Here is a 21,741-nt window from a genome sequence, read left to right as displayed (position 1 = left end):
GCCCAGGCTAGAGTGAGTGCCGTGGCATCAGCCTAGCTCACAGCAACCTCAAACTCCTGGGCTCGAGCGATCCTTCTGCCTCAGCCTCCCTGGTAGCTGGGACTACAGGCATGTGCCACCATGCCCAGCTAATTTTTTATATATATATCAGTTGGCCAATTGATTTCTTTCTATTTATAGTAGAGACGGGGTCTCGCTCTTGCTCAGGCTGGTTTTGAACTCCTGACCTTGAGCAATCCGCCCGCCTCAGCCTCCCAAGAGCTAGGATTACAGGCGTGAGCCACAGCGCCCGGCCGGATTGCCTGTTTTAAGAGTATCCTACAGGCAATCTGGTAAGAGATTTCCATATGGAAACCAGAACCCCAAAGTATAGAAAATAAACCTTGATCATTATACCTTAGGTAGCTCAGCTCACTTTCCTTCCTTTATTTATTAATATTGTTCTATTAAATCAACAGGCTTGCTACCTTTGATATTAAAGATATTGCAGAATATCAAGAGACATCTTTGAGGCATCAGTTTCATTGACTTTCTGTGATCTGTGTAAAGGAATGTGTGTTCTTTGTATTAACTGGTGAAGCACATCATAGTTTTACTTCTTTTGGCAAAAAAATACTGTTTCCAGGGCTTGCATTGTTGGCGGGCTTTTTATCTTTTTTGGATTGTGAGGGAGATTGGCGAGTATAATATTAATCCTTTCTGTAAATGCTATTTTGTTCACTAGTCAATGCGCGGTGGGGATAGAGCCCCTTCTCTGTCCACTCATAGAGGAGAGGCGATTTCCTGCTCCAGCTGTGGTCACATGAATCTCCGGGAGGTGACCTTCTGCGACTGGTGTGGAGCCAGGGTGGGTATTTTATTTTATTTTATTTTATTTTTTATTTTTTTTTTTTAAGGATAAAGACTCATCTCAAAGAGGGTGGGTATTTTAAAACTGAACTTCTTTGTGCTGAGCATCTTATCACTAGCCTAGAGAGAGCCAGGATCTTGCATGGCTTGCAGAAATTACTTCTTGTGATTTTGGTATTGGCACCTATTTACTTAAGAATTTGGAGAGAGAGATAATTAATCCTCTTACATTGAGAACCATCTCTCATTGCTGTTTTGATTTGCATTTCTTTGAGGTCAAACATTTTCATTCATTTATTGACTATTGGCATTTCTACCTTTTTAATAGGACACTAAAATTATCTATCTATATATCTGAGTATTGCATGTAAATGATAAAAACGGTTTAGAGTGAAGGATTATTCTCCCTTCTCATCTCATTTTCACAGTTTCCATTTCTGGAACCAATTGCTAATATCTAGTTCTTGAAGTGTTCTTTCAGCTATTCAGTGCATCAATTGATTGATTGATTGATTGATTGATTGAGACAGGGTCTCACTCTGTTGCCCAGGCTAGGGTGCAGTGGCTCCATTCACTGCAGCCTCAAACTCCTAGGCTTAAGGGATCCTCCTGCCTCAGCCTCCCAAGTAGCTGAGACTACAAGCGTGCGCCACCATGCCTGGCTAAGTTTTTCTATTTTTTGTAGAGATGGGGGTCTTGCTATGTTGCCTAGGCTGGTCTCAAACTCCTGGCCTCAAGTGATCCTCCTACCTCGGCCTCCCAAAGTGCTAGGATTACAGGTGTGAGCCACCACACCCAGTCCTGATGCATTTATGCATTAACTGGTGCTTATTATGATCACTGATCTAATTCTTTTTGCCTAGCAATATATCGTTAGTAACCACCTCATTCTTTTCAGTGGCTTCATAATATTTCTTTGTCTGTATGTACTATGATATACTTAGGCCATCTCCTATTGATAGACACTTAGGTTGTTTCCAATGATTTCTTCTAAAACCACAATTCTGCAGGGGATGGCCTGGAATATACTTCTTTGTTTACTTGTCCATCTGTAAGTTAAATTCTAGAAGGTAGAATCCCTAGGTCAGAGGGTATGGGCATATGTTATTTTGGTGGTTAGAGATTATATGGTATGAGAATATATGGAAAAATTGTAATTCTAATATTCATTAAAATGTTTTCTATCCTCTAGCTTGGCATTCCTTCTGGCTCCTCTGTTTGCCCTAACTGTAGGGCTAACAACCACCTGTCTGCCCGATTCTGTGGCTCCTGTGGTTTTTATGTGAAGTCTTCGGCAAGACTTAGCTTGGACGGCGGCCTGGCTCTAGTTGCTGAGGAACCTCGCCATTATTCTGAGGTGAGACCTCCACTATAGTGAGAACTGGTCTCTCCTTGGGAGAAGAATGTAACTCTGAATTTGTGTTCTCTACCGTATAAATCAACCCAAGAGAGCCAAAGCAGTTAGACCTTTCACATGGACATTCAACTAGGTGTATAAATAAATTCAATCAATTTAGGTGTGAAACACTTAAATGATTTCTCTTAGAAATCAAAGATCTAAGCCGGGCGCGGTGGCTCACGCCTGTAATCCTAGCTCTTGGGAGGCTGAGGCGGGCGGATTGCTCAAGGTCAGGAGTTCAAAACCAGCCTGAGCAAGAGCGAGACCCCGTCTCTACTATAAATACAAAGAAATTAATTGGCCAACTGATATATATATAAAAAATTAGCCGGGCATGGTGGCGCATGCCTGTAGTCCCAGCTACTTGGGAGGCTGAGGCAGAAGGATTGCTTGAGCCCAGGAGTTTGAGGTTGCTGTGAGCTAGGCTGACGCCACGGCACTCACTCTAGCCTGGGCAACAAAGTGAGACTCTGTCTCAAAAAAAAAAAAAAAAAAAAAAAAAAAAAAAAGAAATCAAAGATCTAGATACATATTTGTCTGTGGTAGATTGAGTTCAAATTGCATTTGCAAGGCAATGGACATAATGCCACAAAGAAGAAGTGGATTTAAAATACATGGGATAGAATGTACTTCTCTTGAATTTCTTATGTAGCATTCCAAGAGCTATTTTTTTATATTTTAGAAAACTTATGTCGGGTATATAAGATTGCTTTTGACATTTATAACACAGTTATAAATCTTTACACAGTTATTTATTATTTTATTTTTACACAGTTATTTTTCAGAAACACGCTCTAACCACTGGCTTTATGTTAGATTTTTATGAATTTCTCTAAGCTGGGTAAAGACTTTCCAGGTTTCTTCTTATCTCTTCATTATAAAAATTTGAAGATTAATAATTATTAGATAGAATGCACATGTACTCAACATTTTGCATACAATTTTAGAAAATTCATGGCCTTCTTAACCCCAATTGAAAGACATAGATCCTAGGACTGCCACTAGCCCATATAATACCTTTGTGCAAATGAAACAAAGGTGTTCTTTTCTCAAAATGCTTGACTGCCATCTGTTGAAAATTGCTTATAATGTACTAAATTTTTTAGATATTTACTTTCCTCTACCAGAAAAATTATCCTAATATATATGTAGAAATATGATGTTCACCATGTGAATGATGCTGCTTTAGATACAGTGATGTGTAGTACACAACCCATATAACCTTACATGGAAGTCCTCTCAGGTCCTCAGGTTCAGAGGCAAGAGAGACTATTAAAGAAAATGTTGGTGCCTAGTAATTGAGTTTGGATGAGTAGTGAATCTGCGTGTTCCATCGGATCGTAGAGCTGAAAGTATAGATGTCTTCTAGGCCTTAGGCAGACCAGGAAACACCCCTTGATTTGCTGAATTTGAAACAACAAATGGCCAAGGGGATGGGGCTTGCTTCATGGATCAGTCTGGGAGTTGCTGAGAAAGACAGCAGCAAGGATGGTGAGGCAAGGGCTGGAAAACTCCTTTTAGTTCAAAGTGTAGTTTTTTGGAGATATTTTTCATTCTGATTAGAATTGTTTTCTATGAGTAAAATGGAGGACTAATTAAGTTATATTCTAATCTTGATGTTTTCTGGCTTGCTCATAGCCCCCATCTGCCTGGCATTCCCTATATTTTCCTTTGCCCAAATCTTATTCTGAGACTAAGAAGGACATAGGCACGCAGACCGTTGGCCTGTTCTACCCATCCGGCAAGCTAATAGCAAAGAAGGATCTGGAACTGGCTGCTCAAAAGCAGAGGCAGGAGAAAATGAGTGACCACAGACCTTTCATCACAGCTGTCAGCCCAGGAAGAGGTGAGGGGGATGATGGGATTTCTTCTGGTTGGTTGGGAACTCTTTCTTTGAAAAAACATTTCTTTTTTATTTCCTTTTAGATGTATTTTTATGTGTAAGAAGTTAGTTCCTTTAGTTTTCTTTTTTTAAGTAATTTTCTTTGTATGAAAATAGCTCTTCCGTAAACTTTTAGTACTCCTGATATTTTAGCTCACAGCCCTGTTGTCTGGTTTATCAGTCAAATGGCACAGATGGAGTCCTTCTTTTAGTCTGTGATGTTTCTGCCATTTGTGATTATCTCTCTGTTTTTTATTGTGGTAAAATTCACATAACATAAAATATACCATTTTGACTATTTTAAAGTGTACATTTTAGTAACAATTAGTGCATTAACAATATTATACAACCATCACCACTATTGATTTTGAGAACATTTTCATCACCCCCAAAATAAACCCTGCACTCTTTAAGCAGTCATCACTCCCCACATCCCTTCTCCCAAGGGCCTGGTAATCACCAATCTGCTGTCTGTATTTATGGATTTGCCCACTTTGCAGATAAATGAAGCCTGTGATATATGGTCTTCTGTGGCTGGCTTCTTTCACTTAGTATATTGTTTTCAAGGTTCATCTATGTCGTAGCATTTTTAGTAAACTTCATTCTTTTTTATGGATGAATAATATTTTACTGTACAGATATATGACATTTTGTTTATCCATTCATCAGTTGATGGACATTTGAGTTGTGTATACCCTTTGCCTGTTATGAGTAAGGCTGCTGTGAACATTTGTTTTTCTGTGAAAATATCACTTGGATATATACATAGAAGTATAACTTCTGGGTCACATGGTAACACGTTTAACTTTCTGAGGAACTGCCAGGCTATTTTTCAATGTGGTTGCACTATTTTACCTTTTTACCAATAGTATATGACAATTATGATTTTTCTACATCTTTACCAATACTTGTTACCATATGACTTTTTCATTATAGCCATACTAGTAGGTACAAAGTGGTATCTCATTATAGTTTTGATTAACATTTCCCTGGTGACTAATGATGTTGAGCATCTCTTTATGTATTTATTGACCATTTGTATGTTTTCTTTGGTGAAATGTCTATTCAGATGCTTTGCTCATTTTTCAGTTTGGCTGGTTGTCTTTTATGTTGAGATGTAACAGTATTTTGTATATTCTGGATGCTAGACTCTTATCAGATATATGATTTGCAAATACTTTCTACCATTCTATAGGTTGTCTTTTAACTTTTTGAATAGTATCCTATGAAGCATAAAAATTTTAAATTTTAGACAGCTCAGAACTCTGCAAGTGAGAAGTAAAGTAAGCAAATGAACAAAGACTTCTAAACTTCCACCCTATCATGGAAGGTACCCACTCTTCCCTGCAGTGATTCCGATTGCTGGAACTTTGGAATATTCCAGCAAAGGTGGGGAGATCTGGATTAGATGACCTGGGTGTAGGGTCTGCTTTAGGAAGTGCTGCTGAGGCTCCTGAGTCATATATTTATGAGGCAGCCTGAGCAGTCTAGAATCTTCTCTTTGGGGGCCTTCTTGGCCCCAGGCTGGACCAGAAGGCAGGGAGCCAGTGTCGCCAGTCAGAATGGGGCCTGTTAGATATGTTCAAGAGGGTGTTCCTACATCTTCCTAACCAATGTCCTCTGTGTCATGCTATTTAAATTATGTGGACAGCAAAGACACACTCCTGCCCTCACAGAACTCGCAACCACTCTGGTGACTCCTGTCCACACTCTCACACACATAATAAGGCCTCCTCAGAAAGCTCTGGGGAAACGAGGCAGGTGGGGCTGGTGGATGGCACAGACTGTATGCAGTCTGGAGGTGATGGCCAAAGAGGTGGAACCATGAGGCTAGGGTTGCTGTGGGAGACCACACCTTGACTCTGGAAAGTCAGAATGGGACGTAGGGAGCCTCTGAGGATTTGGGCTTCTGCTCTCTAGGAGACAGGTAACAGCTAGACAGGATGTCCAAGCCCTATCCCAGTGGCCTACAGGTAGGACAAGACTTCATTTTCAGTGAGGGCAGCCCGGAGCCTCAGGAAATGGGGACAGTGTGGCAGGGGCCAGGGAAAGGCTGCAGGGCTGCATGTCCTCCCTGGCACACTGCAGCTTGGCCTCAGCATCTCAATGAGCACTGACTGGGCCCGGCCTAGACCTGCTTCTCACCCCCACCACCACCCAAGACCTGGCGCTGTGGGCACTGCACATTGCGTTCTGGCTTGCACTCCATCTCAAAGTCTGTGGAGCTTAAAACGAAGCAAGAAACTGCTGGGTGCTGCTATTCCGTGGAGCCATCTTTCTGTTCGTTCTTGCTGTTATTAAAAGACTAATCCTAAATCTTCTGCTTCTCCCAGAATTATGGCTCCTGTTTTCCTAAGCAAGAGGTGAAACCAATCAGCATCCTCAGAAGGGAAAATCTTATTCTGGCCATATGAGCAAATAAGTCTGATAATTGAGAGTTGCACCAGATCCCACATACCTGGGCCTTTGTGTATACTAACTCACTAAGTCTCACGGCAACACTATGAGGCAGATGCTATTATTATTCTTTCTTATAGAGAAGGAAAATGAGGAATTGGAGTTCTCAGTTAAAACAATGCCTATAAAATTCCCCTTCATAATACTGTTTTGAAAATTGATTGAGTAGGGGATAGGGATAAGTAGAGCACAGGGGATTTTTAGTCCAGTGAAATTATTCTGTATGATACTGTATCATACATTTGTCAAAACCCATAGAACTGCATAACACAAAGAGTGAACCCTAATGTAAACCTTGGACTTTAGTTAATAATTTATCAATATTTGCTTATCAGCTGTAACGAATGTAGGCACTAAAGCAAGATGCTAATCATAGGGAAAAGAGTGGGAGTTTGGTATATGGGAACTCTGCTTTCTGCTCAATTTTTCTGTGAACCTAAAACTGCTCTTAAAAAGATAGTCTATTTAAATTTTTTTTTAATTTAAATATTGATTAAGTTCACTTTATCTGTATTTTCTTTTGTTGCTTATGTTTTTGGTGTCTTATCTAAGAAATCCATTACCAAATCCAGGTCACCAATATTTATCCCTATATTTTCTTCCAAGAGTTTTATAGTTTTAGCTCTCACATTGAGGTCTCTGATCCATTTTTAGTTAGTCTTTGCATAGAGTGTGAAGTAAGGGCCCAACTTCATTCTTTGGCATGTGGCTCTCCAAGTGTCCCAACACTGTTTGTCCAAGAGATGATTCTTTCTCCATTGATGGACTTGGCACCCCTGTCAAAATCAGTTGACCATGGATACATGGGTTTATTTCTGGACTCAGTTCTGCTGCATTGATCTGTATGTCTGTCTTTATGGCAGAACTGCACTGTTGATTATGTTTGCTCTGTAGTAAGTTTTAAAATTGAGAAGTGTGAGTCCCCAAATTTGTTGCTCTTTTTCAAGATTGTTTTAGCTTTAGTGGGTCCTTGAGTTTCTGTGTGAATTTTGGGATCATCTTGCTAGTTATTACAAAGAAGCCAATAGGGATTCTGATCAAGATTGTCTTGAATCTGTAGATCATTTTGGGGAGTATTGCCATCTTAACAATATTGAGTCTTTTGATTCATGAACATGAGATGTCTCTTCATTCATTTAGATCTTCTTTAATTTCTATTTCTTTTTGTGGAAAAGAGGTTTTTCTTTTCCCAAAAATTGCACCAAAGTAAAGCAAAGCTCTAGCTGATGTGGGCATGTTGTGTAGGCATTAGCAGTACTGCCCTCACTACTCATTCATTGGACTGTAGTACTACCCCAAGAAAAGGATGGTTCATTTAGATCTTTTTTAACTTCCTTTAATTATGTTTTGTAGATTTCAGAGTATAAATTTTGTACCTCTTTTAAAAACTTTATACCTAAGTATTTTATTGTTTTTGATGTTATTGAAATGGAATTTTTTTAACGCACATTTGGATTGTTCATTGCAAGTGTATTGAAATACAATAGATTTTTGTGTATTGATCTTGTTTGTATCTTACAACATTGCTGAACCTTTTTATTATCTCTAATAAAATTAATTCCCTAAGATTTTCTATGTAAAACATCATGTCATCTGCAGGCAGGTACAGTTTTATATCTTACTTTCCAATCTGAATGCATTTTATTTCATTTTCTTACCTACTTGCCCTAGTTAGAAGCTCCAGTACAGTGTTGAATAGAAATGGTCAGATCAGAAATCCTTATCATGCTCTTGATTTTAGGGCAAGGCATCTAGTTTTTAACTATTAAGTATGATGTTAGATGCCCTTTAGCAGATCGAGGATTTCTCCTCCTATTCCTAATTTGTAGTGTGGTTGTTTTTTTTTTTTATCATGAAAGGTGCTAGATTTTGACAAATGCTTCTGCTGCATCTATTTATATGATCATGTGATTGCTGTTTTTATTCCATTGATATGGTGTTTTATATTAATTAATTTTCAGATGTTAAACCAATGTTTCATTCCTAGGATAAATCTCACTTGTTTTGGGTGTGTAATTATTTTTTATAGGCTTTTATGTTCAGTTTGTGCTGTGATTTGGTTCTCAGGTAGATCATTATTGCTGTATAGAAATGTTACTGATTTTTTTTTTTTCTTTTTTGAGACAGAGTCTCGCTTGTTGCCCAGGCTAGAGTGAGTGCCGTGGCGTCAGCCTAGCTCACAGCAACCTCAAACTCCTGGGCTCAAGCAATTCTTCTGCCTCAGCCTCCCGAGTAGCTGGGACTACAGGCATACACCACCATGCCTGGCTAATTTTTTTTATATATATATTAGTTGGCCAGTTAATTTCTTTCTATTTATAGTAGAGACGGGGTCTTGCTCTTGCTCAGGCTGGTTTCGAACTCCTGACCTCGAGCAATCCGCCCGCCTCGGCCTCCCAGAGTGCTAGGATTACAGGCTTGAGCCACCGCGCCCAGCCTGTTACTGATTTTGGTATACTGATTTTTTATCCTGAAATTTTACTGAATTTATTTATTTATTTATTTATTTATTTCAAGACAGAGTCTCGCTTTGTTGCTCAGGCTAGAGTGAGTGCCATGGAGTCAGCCTAGCTCACAGCAATCTCAAACTCCTGGGCTCAAGCAATCCTACTGCCTCAGCCTCCTGAGTAGCTGGGACTACAGGCATACGCCACCATGCCTGGCTAATTTTTTCCCTATATGTTAGTTAGCCAATTAATTTCTTTCTATTTTTACTAGTGACGAGGTCTTGCTCAGGCTGGTTTCAAACTCCTGACCTCGAGCAATCCACCCGCCTCGGCCTCCCCTTGTGCTAGGATTACAGGCGTGAGCCACCACGCCCAACCTACCGAATTCATTTATTAAATCTAAGTGTTTTTTAGTGGAGTCTTTAGAGTTTTTTAGATATAAGATTATATCAGCAGCAAATGGATAATTTGACTTCTTTTTTTCCAATTTGTATGCCTTTTTTTTTTCTCTCTTACCGGATTACTCTGGCATGGACTTCCAGTACTGTGTTGAATAAGAATAGTGAAAGTGAGCATCCTTGTCTTTTTCCAGTTCTTAAGGGGAATGCTTCAACTTTTCCCCATTAAATATGATGTTGGCTCGAGTTATATACAGCCTTTTTATTTTGAGGTGTTCCTTCTATGCTTAGTTTGTTGAGGATTTTTATCATGAAGGGATGCTGAATTTTATCTAGTGCTTTCTCTGCTTCTACTGAGATGATCATATGGTTTTTGTCCTTAATTCTGCTTATGTGATGCGCCACATTTATTGATTTATATGTGGAACCATCCTTGCATCCCTGGTATAAAACCTACTTGATCATGGTATATTATCTTTTTGATGTCCTGTTGGATTTGATTTGCTAGTATTTTGTAGAGGATTTTTGCATCTATGTTCATTAGTGATATTGGGCTGTAGCTTTCTTTTTTTGTTGTGTTTTTGTCTGGTTTTGGTATCAGAGTGATACTGGCCTCATAGAATGAGTTAGGGAGAATTCCCTCTATGTGATTTTTTAGAACAGTTCCAGGAGGATTGGTATTGTTCTTCCTATGTTTGGTAGAAATCTGCTGTGAATCCATCTGGTCCTGGGTTTTTTTTTTGTTGTTGTTTTGGGGAGATTTTTTTTAATTGATTCAGTATAACTATTTGTTATTGGTGTGTTTAGGCATTCTATTTCTTCCTGGTTCAATCTTGACATGTTGTATGTTTCCAGGAATTTATTTATTTCCTCTAGGTTTTCTAGTTTGTGAATATATAGTTATTCATAGTAGTCTCTGATTATCTTTTGTTTTTCTGTGGTATCAGTTGTATTGTCTCCTTTTCATTTCTGATTTTGTTTATTTGGATCTTCTCTCTTCATGGTTAGTCTAACTAGTCATTTATCAATTTTGTTTATGTTTTTGAAGAACATAAACATAATTTTTCATTTTATTGATGCTTTGTATTTTTTGTTGTTGTTGTTGTTGTTCTCTATTTCATGTAGTTATGCCCTGATTTTTGTTATTTCTTTTCTTCTGCTAACTTTTTAATTGGTTTGTTCTTGTTTTTCTGGTTTCTTGAAGTATGATGTTGGGTTGTTAATTTTGATCTTTTGACTTTTTGGATGTGGGCATTTACTACTATAAAATTCCATTTTAACATTGCTTTTGCTGTATCACATAGGTTTTGGAATATTGTGTTTTCATTTTCATTCATTTCAAAAAAGTTAATTTCTGCCTAATTTCCTCATTGACCCAATGATCATTTCGGAGCATGGTGTTTGATTTCCATGTATTTGTATAGTTTCTGAAGTTCCTCTTCATATTGATTTCTAGCACTATTCCACTGTGGTTTGAGAAGATACTTGATAATGTTTACATTTTAAAAAATTTGTTAAGACTTGTTTTGTGGCCTAATATGTTGTCTGTTTTGGAGAATGTCCCATCCACTAATGAAAAGAATGCACATTCTGTAGTTGTTTGGTAGAATTTTCTGTAAATGTCTGTTAAGTCCATTTGGTCCAAAGTCTAATTTAAGTCTAATGTTTCTTTGTTGATTTTCTGTGTTGATAATTTGTCCAGTGCTGTTAGTGGGGTGTTGAAGTCTCCCACTATTGTCCTATTTTCTTTTTTTTTTTTTTTTTTTGAGACAGGGTCTCACTTTGTTGCCCAGGCTAGAGTGAGTGCCGTGGCATGAGCCTAGCTCACAGCAACCTCAACGTCCTAGGCTCAAGCAATCCTCCTGCCTCAGCCTCCCCAGTAGCTGGGACTACAGGCATGTGCCACCATGCCCAGCTAATTTTTTCTATCTATATTAGTTGGCCAATTAATTTCTTTCTATTTATAGTAGAGACGGGGTCTTGCTCTTGCTCAGGCTGGTTTCAAATTCCTGACCTAGAGCAATCCGCCTGCCTCGGCCTCCCAGAGTGCTAGGATTACAGACTTGAGCCACCGTGCCCGGCCTATTCTGTTACTTTCTATCTCTTTCTTTAGGTCTAGTAGTATTTGTTTCATGAATCATGTAGTTCCAATGTTGGGTGCATATACATTTAGGGTACAAATCTTGAAGGATTATTATATCCTCTTGCTAAATTGATCCCTGTATCATTATATAATGATCTTTTTTGTCTTTTTTTAAAATTGTTTTTAATTTAAAGTCTGTTTTGTCTATTATAAGTATAGCTACTCCTGCTCACTTTTGGCTTTCATTTGTGTGGAATATCTTTTCTACTCCTTTGCTATCAGTCTATGTGTCTTTCTAGGTAAGATGAGTTTCTTATAAGCAGCATGTAGTTGGATCATGTTCCTTTATTCATGCTGCCAATCTGTTATCTTTTGTGTGGAGCATTCAACCCATTTACATTCCATGTTAATAGTGAAAAATGAGGCTTTATTCCTATAATATTGTTAATTGTTTTCTGTTTGTTTTATAAATTCTTTTTTCTTTCTTTTCTTTTTTTCTTTTTTTTTTTTGAGATAGGGTCTTACTCTGTTGCCTGGGCTAGGGTGCAGTGGTATCATCATAGCTCATTGCAACCTCACATTCCTAAGCTCAAATGATCCTTCTGGCTCAGCCTCCCAAATAGCCGAGACTACAGCACATTTTAGTCAACTCTATTCCACACTCACAGTGTGAAGCCCCCAAGGTTGCTCCTTAGTGAGGAGTATATTCTTGGTATGTACCCTGTCACCCTAAGATGATGGTGGTTTTGGCAGGGTTCTCTTGGTTTCTTTTCCTGATCACATGCAGCCATTAAGCTCCATTTATTGCTAGATGATTGCTCTATTGCAGTGGTCCCCAACCTTTTTGGTACCAGGGACTGGTTTCATGGAAAACAATTTTTCCACAGTTGGGGTGGGGAGCATACAGGAGGGAGGTGGAGCTCAGGTAGTGATGCGAGCCATGGGCTGCGGCTATAATACAGATGAAGCCTTACTGGCCTGCCCCTAACCTCCTGCGGACCAGTACTAGTCCTTGGCCCAGGGGTTGGGGACCGCAGCTTTATTACTTTCAGCCATGCCATGGGGCAGAAATTGCTTCACAAACTGATCTAATTAAATTTGGGATCCTTTCCAGGGTTAGTGTTTTAGGTCAGTATTTGAATATTTTTCTGACCTCAGGGAGCTCTTCTTGGCTGTTTATTTTCCTGGTTCTCTGTGGTAAACTGGCCAGCCTATTTAGCTGTAATGAATATGCCAGTCTCCTTTTAATTTCTTTTTACCATACCCTCCATTGTTTTGAGAACATCATCAGGCTTGAACTTTTTGCCACATTCTGTTGCAAATGAAGTCAGTTCTTTGGCGAAGGATTCTGAACCCTCTGTTTTATGGCCTACCTCTTCCCCTCAGCAAAATCTGAGCCAATGCTCTGGACCAGGGTGTTGGGGACAATTGTGTTTCTCTCTGATGAACACCCTTGTGCCAGGGCCTGGGCACCCAGCAGAGGTGAGTGCAGCTTCAGCCTCTGATCTTCATGACTTCCTTCTCCCAACATAACACCTGTGCTGAATGAGCCAGGAATAGGTGACCTGGACCTCAGTACTCTACCTGACCCAAGGTAGAGCCTCCACCCTATGAATGATAGCTGGGCAGAAATAGGGAGCCCCATCTCTTGACTATACTTGCCCAGAACTTAGCCTGTGCAACAGACAATTGAGCAGGATGACAGATACTGACATCCTGTCCCTTCTAGGAAGATAGTGCAGCCTTTTGATTTGGGAGATGTGAGGGGAGGAAGCCCTGTGTTCTTGGCTACACTTATCTGTAGTAGAGTTTTGACCATGCCTCACTAAGAAGGTGCAGAAGGGAGTGAGTCATGGTTCAAACACCACAGACTCTCACTTTTCTGAGTTTTAATACATTTTCTTCATTAAATGTTTCTTCATTTGCTGTATGGCCTTAAAACCATTTCTAGAGACTTTAAATAATTGTTTTTGTTTTTTTAAACATAGTTTTACTGGGTAGTAGGTCCACACAACTCCTTAGGCTACCACCCCAGAAGTTGATCATTCCCAGCTCTTCTTTTGCCCTCTGTATTTCTCTACTGGGAGTCAGAACCTAGTCCACAGTCTGGTTGAGTTTTTCCAGGCATGAGTGTGGTATCAGTTTTATGGTAGATTGTTTGTAGAGATGGTCAGAATCATTCCTCACATCCTTCCTGTCCTCACAAGGAAGAGGCTGTATCTCTTCCTTTGGAATCTGGACTGGCCTTGTGACTTGCTTTGACCAATAGAAAGTGGTAGAAGAGACACCAAGATAGCTCTGGGCCTAGGTTTTACAAGAGCTGAAAGTTTTCATGTATTCTTCAGGAAGCTAGCACTATGTAAAGAAGTTTGGCATAGATTACTGAATGAGGAGAGATGCCATATGGAGGAGAACAGAGGCAGTCCAGCCAACGTTAAATCCAAAGGCTCTAGACACTTGAGTGAGTGCAGACAGCAACTATGAGAAGAGAGAGGCCCAGTAATCTCAGCCAGCCCTCAGCAGTTTGTACCATCTTAGCTGAGGCCTCAGCTTTGTGGGTAAGATAATCTTGGATCCCCCAGGCCCAAGCTGAGATGGCCCAACTGACACCATGTGGAGCAGAGATGAGCCATCCCTGCAGAGCATTGATCACATTCTTGATTCACAGAAGCATGAGCAATAAAGTGGTTGACATTTTAAGCCACTGAGTTCTGAGGTGTTTTGTTTGGAAGCAATGGATGATAGAAACTGGTTTTCAGTTTCCTATAGCAGAAGGCAATCCCTTGCAACCCCCTCTTTCAGCCTGAGCTGGAAGGAAACAGACCTTACCTCCCAGTGGAGGACATAGTCTTACACTGACCCTTTCCAAAGGAACCCCCTCACAAAGCCCTTTCTCAGGGCTTCTTTGAGAGTTGAGATTTGGTGTTGGAAATTTTCTATTGTATACTGATTGTATTGTACATTCTAAGTCAGAACCTCATTTTTTTACATACTCCTACATTCATATTTATTTATTTACATATTATCTATAGCCACTAGAATGTGATTAGCTACACAAGGACAAGAACTTTGTTCATTCCTATATCCCAGGCCTAGAATAGTGCATGATGAATAGTAGGTGTTCAATATATATTTGTGGGATGAATGACTACTTTGTGCCAAACTCTGTGCTAGGCTCAGTATGATCTCTGTTGTTATCTCAGTTACCCCCAGCATGACTCTCATGCTGCCCCGTGTCAGATATCAGCCTGCCTGATTTCTATGCAGCTGTGGTAGACAGTTCCGTGCCTCACCAGATGTGGCCCATCATCCCTCTTGGCTTTGCTGGCTTTGGCTTTCTCCCCAACAGCAGCTGCCTATCCACGGGCAGGTGCATCTCAGAAGTGCTGGAGAGTTAACATCGCTGGGGCCCCTCTCACACATGGGAAAAGAGCCAGAGAGTAAATCCCTCAGTTTCTCTGTCCTTCAGTGGACAACTCTGGGGCATGTTCTACATGGTTCCTCACGGGTCCCCAGCAGGATCACACCCCAGCATCACGAAGTATTGGCCAGTTTTTAACACATTCCTTCTTCCCTCCCTTCCCTGTTTTGCACTTTCTACTTCATCACATGTGCAACCCAGGATCATCTTCCAAAGAAACCACCTGTCCTAGGTCTTTATCTCAGGCTCTGCTTACAGAATAACCCAAACTAAGACACTTAGGTTCTCTTATTTAATGTCACAATAATGCGTGAGGTAGGAGGCATTAGTTTTACTTTGTAGGTAAGGAAAGTAAGGCTTAGTGAGATTTAAGTGTCTGGCTCAAGATTGCTCATCTTAATAAATGGTAGATTTAGGTTTTAAATGCAGGCTTGTCTGAACTCAAATTCATGTGCTTTTTCCACTAAACCACACTGGGTGACCTTGGAAAAACCACCCACTTGCTCTCAGTGTCCTCATTGGTAAAATGATGAGGTGGGATCCAGTGTGGGTTTGCAGACTCAAGTAGCCACAAGGCTCAACAAGGGAGTAAAGGGAGCCAGCTGGGCCCACAGGAGCTATGTCTGGCTGGAAGGCCAGGCCCTGTCCACAGCGGCCAGCTGCTCCTCCACCCCAGGCACAGAGCCTGTGTAGGAAAGCAGGCCCCCTGCTGCTGCAGCTTCCACTGGCATGTGAGAAACCAGAGGTCAGCCCTACGTGAAATCTCCTAAGTTTTTAATGGTGGCAACTAATTCAAAATGTGTTTTAAACCCTCCGCAGGCTGGAAAGAGGCGCAAGGCAAATTTTTGGAATGATGGATATGTCCTATATATTGATTGGGATGTGTACATTTCACAAAACTCAAAATGTACATTTAAAGTACTATGTAAGTTATATGTGGGGAATCATAGAAAAAGAGAAGAGCCCATGTGTGGTGATCGAAATATATTCTTTTGAGATTCTGTAATTTTCTATGATTAATCATGTGTAACAAGAAGCTGTGGGGGGATGGAACTTATTCCAGTGCATACCTAAAGTTCGGTGAGGAAAAACCATCACAAAGTTTGCCAAAGGAAAATAACCTCCACGAGGACGTATATCCCACCCCAGCATTTTTTCTTTCTTAGCTTCAGAATTATCCAGACGGCTTGGTTTCTCTTCTTTTTTAGGATACTGGAGAAAACAGTTGGAGCACATCTCTGCTCACCTCCGGTCTTATGCTCAGAACAACCCTGAATTCCGGGCTTTAATTGCCGAACCCAGGATGGGTAAGGTGAGTGAGATGAAACTTCCACTCCAGAAGCATTCATGGGGTCGGGCTGTAGGTGCCCTCCCTGGACTTTGCCCGAAATTGCATCTGCTTGACTCCTTCCCCTTTCCTGCTCTGCTTCCCACACTTGCTTACTCTTCTCTCATGGGAGCTCTGGCCTCATAAACCACTTGCACATGAGTGTTGTCTCAGAGTCTGCTTCTGGGGCACCTGACCTAAGACAGTAAGGTTCTGATTATCTCATGCTTGGATGCCACATGTTGTGGAAAATCTGAGGGTCAGAGCTAAAAACCTGGAATAGTTTAGTCTAGCCAGATTGTGCACTTAAATCATACAGTGTTAAAATATAGCAAGAAAAGATAAATAAAAATTAAAAAATAAAATATAGCAATAGTAATCATAAGAGTGACCATTTAACAGTACATTGAGTTTCAGCATCATGTACATCATTCTAGCCCTCATAACAAACCTATGAGTTAGGAGTATTACCTTTGTGGTGGTTTTATTAAAAAATGGCCACAAATTCTTTGAAAGTCTTCCCTCAAACAGTAGAATCTATGTCCCCTCACCTTGAATCTGGGTGGGCTTATGACTGTTCACCTAATAAAGTATGGTAGAAGTGATGCTATGGGACTTCCAAGGCATGGCCCAGTAAGGTCACATGGCTTTCTCTTGCTTGGCTCACTCACCTCCAGCACTCCTTAGAGTCCAGCCACTATCCTGCAAGAAGTCCAAGCCACCTCCAACCACCTCTAGCCATTGAATCTCCCCAGCTGAGGCCTCAGACATGTGGAACAAAGACAGGCTATTACTGCTGTGCCCTTTCTGAATCTGTGAACATAATAAAGTGGTGGTTGTTTAATGCCAGTGCCACTAAGTTTGGGGTGGTTTTTATACTGCAATAGATAATCAGAACAAGCCTTATTTGACACCCAGGAAAATTGAGGCTCCAAGAAGTTTGGTGACTTGCCCAAGGTTATACTGCTGGGTCTCAGGGGATTCAGAATAAAACAGGTCTGTCAGACCCCAAGCCCTAGGCCCTTTCTTTGGCACTACATCGCCATTTGAAAGAAACATCTCTGTGAGAGCACCTTTCCTCTGTTGTAAGACTAGAAGGAACCTTTTAAAACAGACTTTCTGCTCCTCTGCCACCAAATAGGCAAACATTGAAACTCCCTAATTCTCAAGTATTTCTCAATTTCTTCTGATAATCTGTTTTGGTAGATTTAACCTAATATGGAGGTTTGTAAACTATGGCCTGTGGGACAAATCTGGCCTGCTGCTCATTTTTATAAATAAAGTTTTATTGGATCACAGTTATACCCATTTATTTACTTGTAATCTGTGGCTGTTTTATGCTACAACATCAATGTTAAATTTGCATGATAGAGAATATATGGCCTTCAAGACCTAAAATATTTATTATCTGACCCTTCCTGAAAACATTTGCTACTCCCTGGTTGAATCTAAATTCCTGTCACTACTTACAGAGAAAGCTGCTCAACTTTGATGCTTTTCCCTTAATTGCTAACGGCCTACCCCTACTCCCCACCAGAATACCTTTTCCAAAGGGACATTTAGTCATGTGGTTTGATTAAAGTGTGTCTCTTGAAGGAGGTATAAATTTGGATCTTGCTTTCTTATCCAATCCGGCAGTTTCTGCCCTTTGATAAGAGTATTTAGTTTATTTATAATTAGTGGAAATAAAGATGTATCTGGATTTGGGTTTGCCACTTTGTTCTTTGTTTTCTATTATTTCATCTAGTTTTTGTTTTTCTGTTTCTCTTTTCCTACCTCCTTTTGTGTTAATTAAATATTTGATTAAATTCAGAGTTTATCATCTCAGAATTTCTAGGCTATTGTTCAAGGCAATGAGTCCCACCTCCACAGTTATTAATTCTCTCTAAAAATCTCTTAAAAGCTTCTCTCTGCTACTGTCCATGAAGATGGTTATGAAGTTAGCATCAGGCTGAATTATAATCAAGTCTCAAACAAGGTAAGCAAGCCTTCAGAAGTTATTCATTTGAGAATTGAATGAAATAGTAAATTGTGGCTTACAAGTTAAGGAAAAGTTTCAGATAACATGAAAGTTGACTAATTAGATAAATAATTAATCTAAACCTCAGAGAAGCCAGCTTTCAGGCACATAAAGATATAGTAAGAACAGGAATTGTCCTGTAGTTCTCAGGCTTTATTCATGCTCACTGAAGTCTGATGACATGTCTGTGATACAACTGATTTGAGGAAAGACTGACAAAAATGTTTGCTGATATGCATTTTGACCTATTTCCTTTTATAAAATAAACCAAATTAGTGGCATGTTATCCCTGATCGTCCCTCTTATATGGTGACTGGGACATTGTCACAGAGCCTGTAGTGTGTAACAAACATTAATTGATTGATTTTAGTGGCTTTAGTTTCATTGGTCAAGAAGTCAGAATATACAAACGAATGTTTAATGGATTAAGAAGATGGGTAAGGAAGGCAGGGAAAAGGAGGGGAACTAATATTTATTAGGCTCTGGCTATATGCCTAGCAAGATACTAATGGTGTTGTTAGAATCAGGATAGAAACATAGGCCCTGCCTAACTCAAGGGGTGGCTGGGAGTATCAAACAGGCTAATGCACATGAAAGTGCTTTGAAACCAGGGAAAACACTCAATGCTGTGTTTTCAGCTGTGTGGCTAGAGCACAGCATGGATCTGGAGGTACTTCAGGAGAAGGGGAGTGGGGGAAGTGGATCAGGGCAGAGGAAGGAGCTGAATGAGCAGATGATCAAAAGAAAAATCTAGCTGTAGCCTGATCCAGGGGGAGCTCTGGAGCATGAATCACACCACAAAGTTGTCCCCAGTTGAGACCGGGAGGGCAGGGGCATAACCTGTAGGTCAAGGCAGCGCCCATCTACTGAGGACAGTTCACTGGGGAGGAGGGTCCAGCAGTGAGCTGTCAGCAACCACACGGCAGCTGGATGAGTGACCTGGCTGGCTGGTGGGAACTGGGTGGGCTGACAGCAGCATCTACAACATGATGTCAATCAAATAGAAGTAGAGTAATTGCCCCAGGTTTGAGGACTCTTTTTTCTTAGCCTGCATGTTCTAGTGTTCAGGAAGCAGCAAGTGGTTCCCTGTGGGAGGGTGGGGCAGGTTGTCCTCCTGTGGAATTGGGCCAGGTACACATGGAACTCTATGTCTGCTGAGTATCTTTCTTCATTTTATAGACACCTGTTTTACCTCATTACTTGTACAATATCCCTTTGAGGGAGGTCATAATCCTTCCATGTTATAGGTGAGGAAACTGAGGCTCAGAGAAGTTAAGCAACTTGCTTCTCCCAAGGTCACAAAGTTAGTAAGTGGAAGACCCAGGATTCAAACTCTGCAGCCTGAGGCCTCCCCATCGTGCCACCCTGATCCCAAGACACTGAAGGGAGTTAAGCAGGGGAATGACACAGTTACTTCTAAACGGTGTACAGGTCACTGGGGCAGCCCCATGGCAGGGAGGCTGGCAGACATCTGTTGGGAGGCTGTTGAGATGGTCCCAGTGTGAGAAAAAGGAGGCCATGGCAGTAGTGAGGGGGGCAAGAGGGGCCAGACTGAGCTGCTGATTAAGAGACAGGTAAAGCTCCTGTGAGGTGAGGGAAGAGTCAGGAAGGATGTCCAGGTGTCAGGCTTGACTCTCTGGGTAGGTAGACCCATCTTTAGTAAGGAGGAGCAGGTTAGCAGGGAGATCCTTCTTTTTGTTGTGACAAAGCAACCTAATCATTTATGGTGCTTGAATTTTTTCACCGGCCAGAGCGTTTATGTGAACAAGGCAGAGAATTTCAGTGACTACTTCCTGAGCTGTGCCATTGACGATGGTCATGGGCTATATGACAGAAGGGCCAGCTGGGGTGAGTTCTTCCCTTCCAGGTGACATTAGAACAGTTTACCAGGGACACATTGACTTGTCAAGGATGCAGAGAATTGCTAAAAATTTGCCAGCCCAATCATGCATGTTACCATTATGTTCCAGCCATTTTATTTCTCTGGCTTCTCTGAAGTCAGGGGTGAGACTTTTGAAGTCCTGTACAGGGCTTAGAGAGATTCATTTTAGGGATAGTGCACTTTTGGGCCTAAAACCTGAAGTCCTTTCTTGTCCCCTCCTTCCCATCCATTCTCTGGTTCCTGTATAGGGGGATGGCTCCAGTAGTCCCTTCTACCAGGTTTACTCAAATAGGAGTTTCTAGAAAAGCCATTTTGTTCTCTGACTCTAGAGGGGGGCATGGCAGTAGAAGTGGCTCTTTACATGTGGGGAGTGGAGGAAAGGCATCATCTCAGTCCTCAACTCTGTCATTTCAGCAAATGACTACATGCACGGTGCCTCAGAAATCCCTGACAAAGTCATGAGGGCAAGGAATTACAAGACTAAAAACTTTCCAGAAAAGAAGAAGCAGCTTATAGTAAGTATCCTCCTTGGTCCTTGTGGTTGTCTTCATCAGCCTATCATTTTCATGTTTTATTTTGACTTTTTTTTAAATGGAAGAATAATCTCCCATTTTCTGTTCCTTTTATATATATATTATATAAAATAGCTCATTTTTACTTTATGGAGGCAAAATTCTTTAAAATATCTCAAGATTATGAATTAGAATTATTTAAAAGTTCCCATCAGTTTCCTGAATCATCTCTGTTTCCTCTGGTATCAGTTCTATCTGCCTATATTTCTCTTGTTTTGGTTTGCCTCATGTACACGATGATCCTTGGTTGTGGGGTCATTCAACAAATGAAGGCCTAGTTGGATTAGGACAGGTGTCTGGCATGGCTGCCCAACATGAGTATGTGGGCCCGAAGTCCCTATGTGAGTGGATGGGCATGTGATGGGACAGATGTCCCTGGAGGGAGTGTGGGCAGGGTGCAGGGGAGAGCCTTCAGCTCTCAGTGTTGCCTGTGTAGAAGGTCTTTCCCCTGGTGGTGTTGCTATTGGTGGTGTGAAGTGCTTGCTTGTGTTTCAGTTTTGGATGGAGTGGTCTTTCCTTCGCTGCACACCACACCCTCCTCTGTGTGTTGTGGAGGTTTGGGCTCTGCCCTTCTCCCTTGTTGGGCCCCAGTGATCTCAGTAGAAGCCTTCATTGGGTGAATTATGTACTTTCTGGAAAACATTTATCAGGGTTTAAGTCAAGAACACAAGCCTCCTGCCCTTCTTACTTGGGAGACATGGGGAAGACCAGCAGCTGTCTCAGCTATTCACAGTGGAGCCCTTAGTAATCCATTCGTGCTTCTGCCTACAACCAGCACCTAACCTCCTAATTGATTACTTAGAGCATCTGCAGAGCTCCCCTGGAAAGAAAACATACCTCTGGTGTCTCAGCTGGGTTTCTTTGCTTTGATTTCCCTGTCAGTCAGATTTCATTTAATTTCAATCTTCTTGGACTTTCTCAAAATTACCCTTTTAGAGTTTCACAGCTTTTAGAGTTTGGTTTTTTTGTTTTGAGACAGGGTCTCACTCTGTTACCTAGGCTAG

General features: G+C 40.9%; 1 protein-coding gene and 1 non-coding gene across 9 annotated transcripts in view; one reads left to right on the top strand and one right to left on the bottom strand.

Annotated features, from left to right (window-relative positions):
- Positions 1 to 21,741, top strand: part of DZANK1 (double zinc ribbon and ankyrin repeat domains 1) — a 79,563-nt gene that overhangs the window by 43,169 nt on the left and 14,653 nt on the right. For all 8 annotated transcript variants that reach the window (XM_020282023.2, XM_020282022.2, XM_020282021.2 and 5 more), the window contains exons 11-17: positions 725 to 847; positions 2,042 to 2,206; positions 3,887 to 4,094; positions 16,145 to 16,248; positions 18,167 to 18,241; positions 20,035 to 20,131; positions 20,580 to 20,680. In XM_020282023.2, coding sequence (XP_020137612.2) covers positions 725 to 847; positions 2,042 to 2,206; positions 3,887 to 4,094; positions 16,145 to 16,248; positions 18,167 to 18,241; positions 20,035 to 20,131; positions 20,580 to 20,680 — 873 coding nt within the window. The remainder of the gene's footprint in view (positions 1 to 724; positions 848 to 2,041; positions 2,207 to 3,886; positions 4,095 to 16,144; positions 16,249 to 18,166; positions 18,242 to 20,034; positions 20,132 to 20,579; positions 20,681 to 21,741) is intronic.
- Positions 7,773 to 7,898, bottom strand: LOC142861532 (U4atac minor spliceosomal RNA). The gene has a single exon (XR_012912758.1). It is a non-coding gene; the product is annotated as a U4atac minor spliceosomal RNA (small nuclear RNA).

Source organism: Microcebus murinus, chromosome 16 (assembly GCF_040939455.1).
Source record: "Microcebus murinus isolate Inina chromosome 16, M.murinus_Inina_mat1.0, whole genome shotgun sequence".
Classification (NCBI taxonomy): domain Eukaryota; kingdom Metazoa; phylum Chordata; class Mammalia; order Primates; family Cheirogaleidae; genus Microcebus; species Microcebus murinus.
This window is presented reverse-complemented; position numbering and strand designations above follow the sequence as displayed.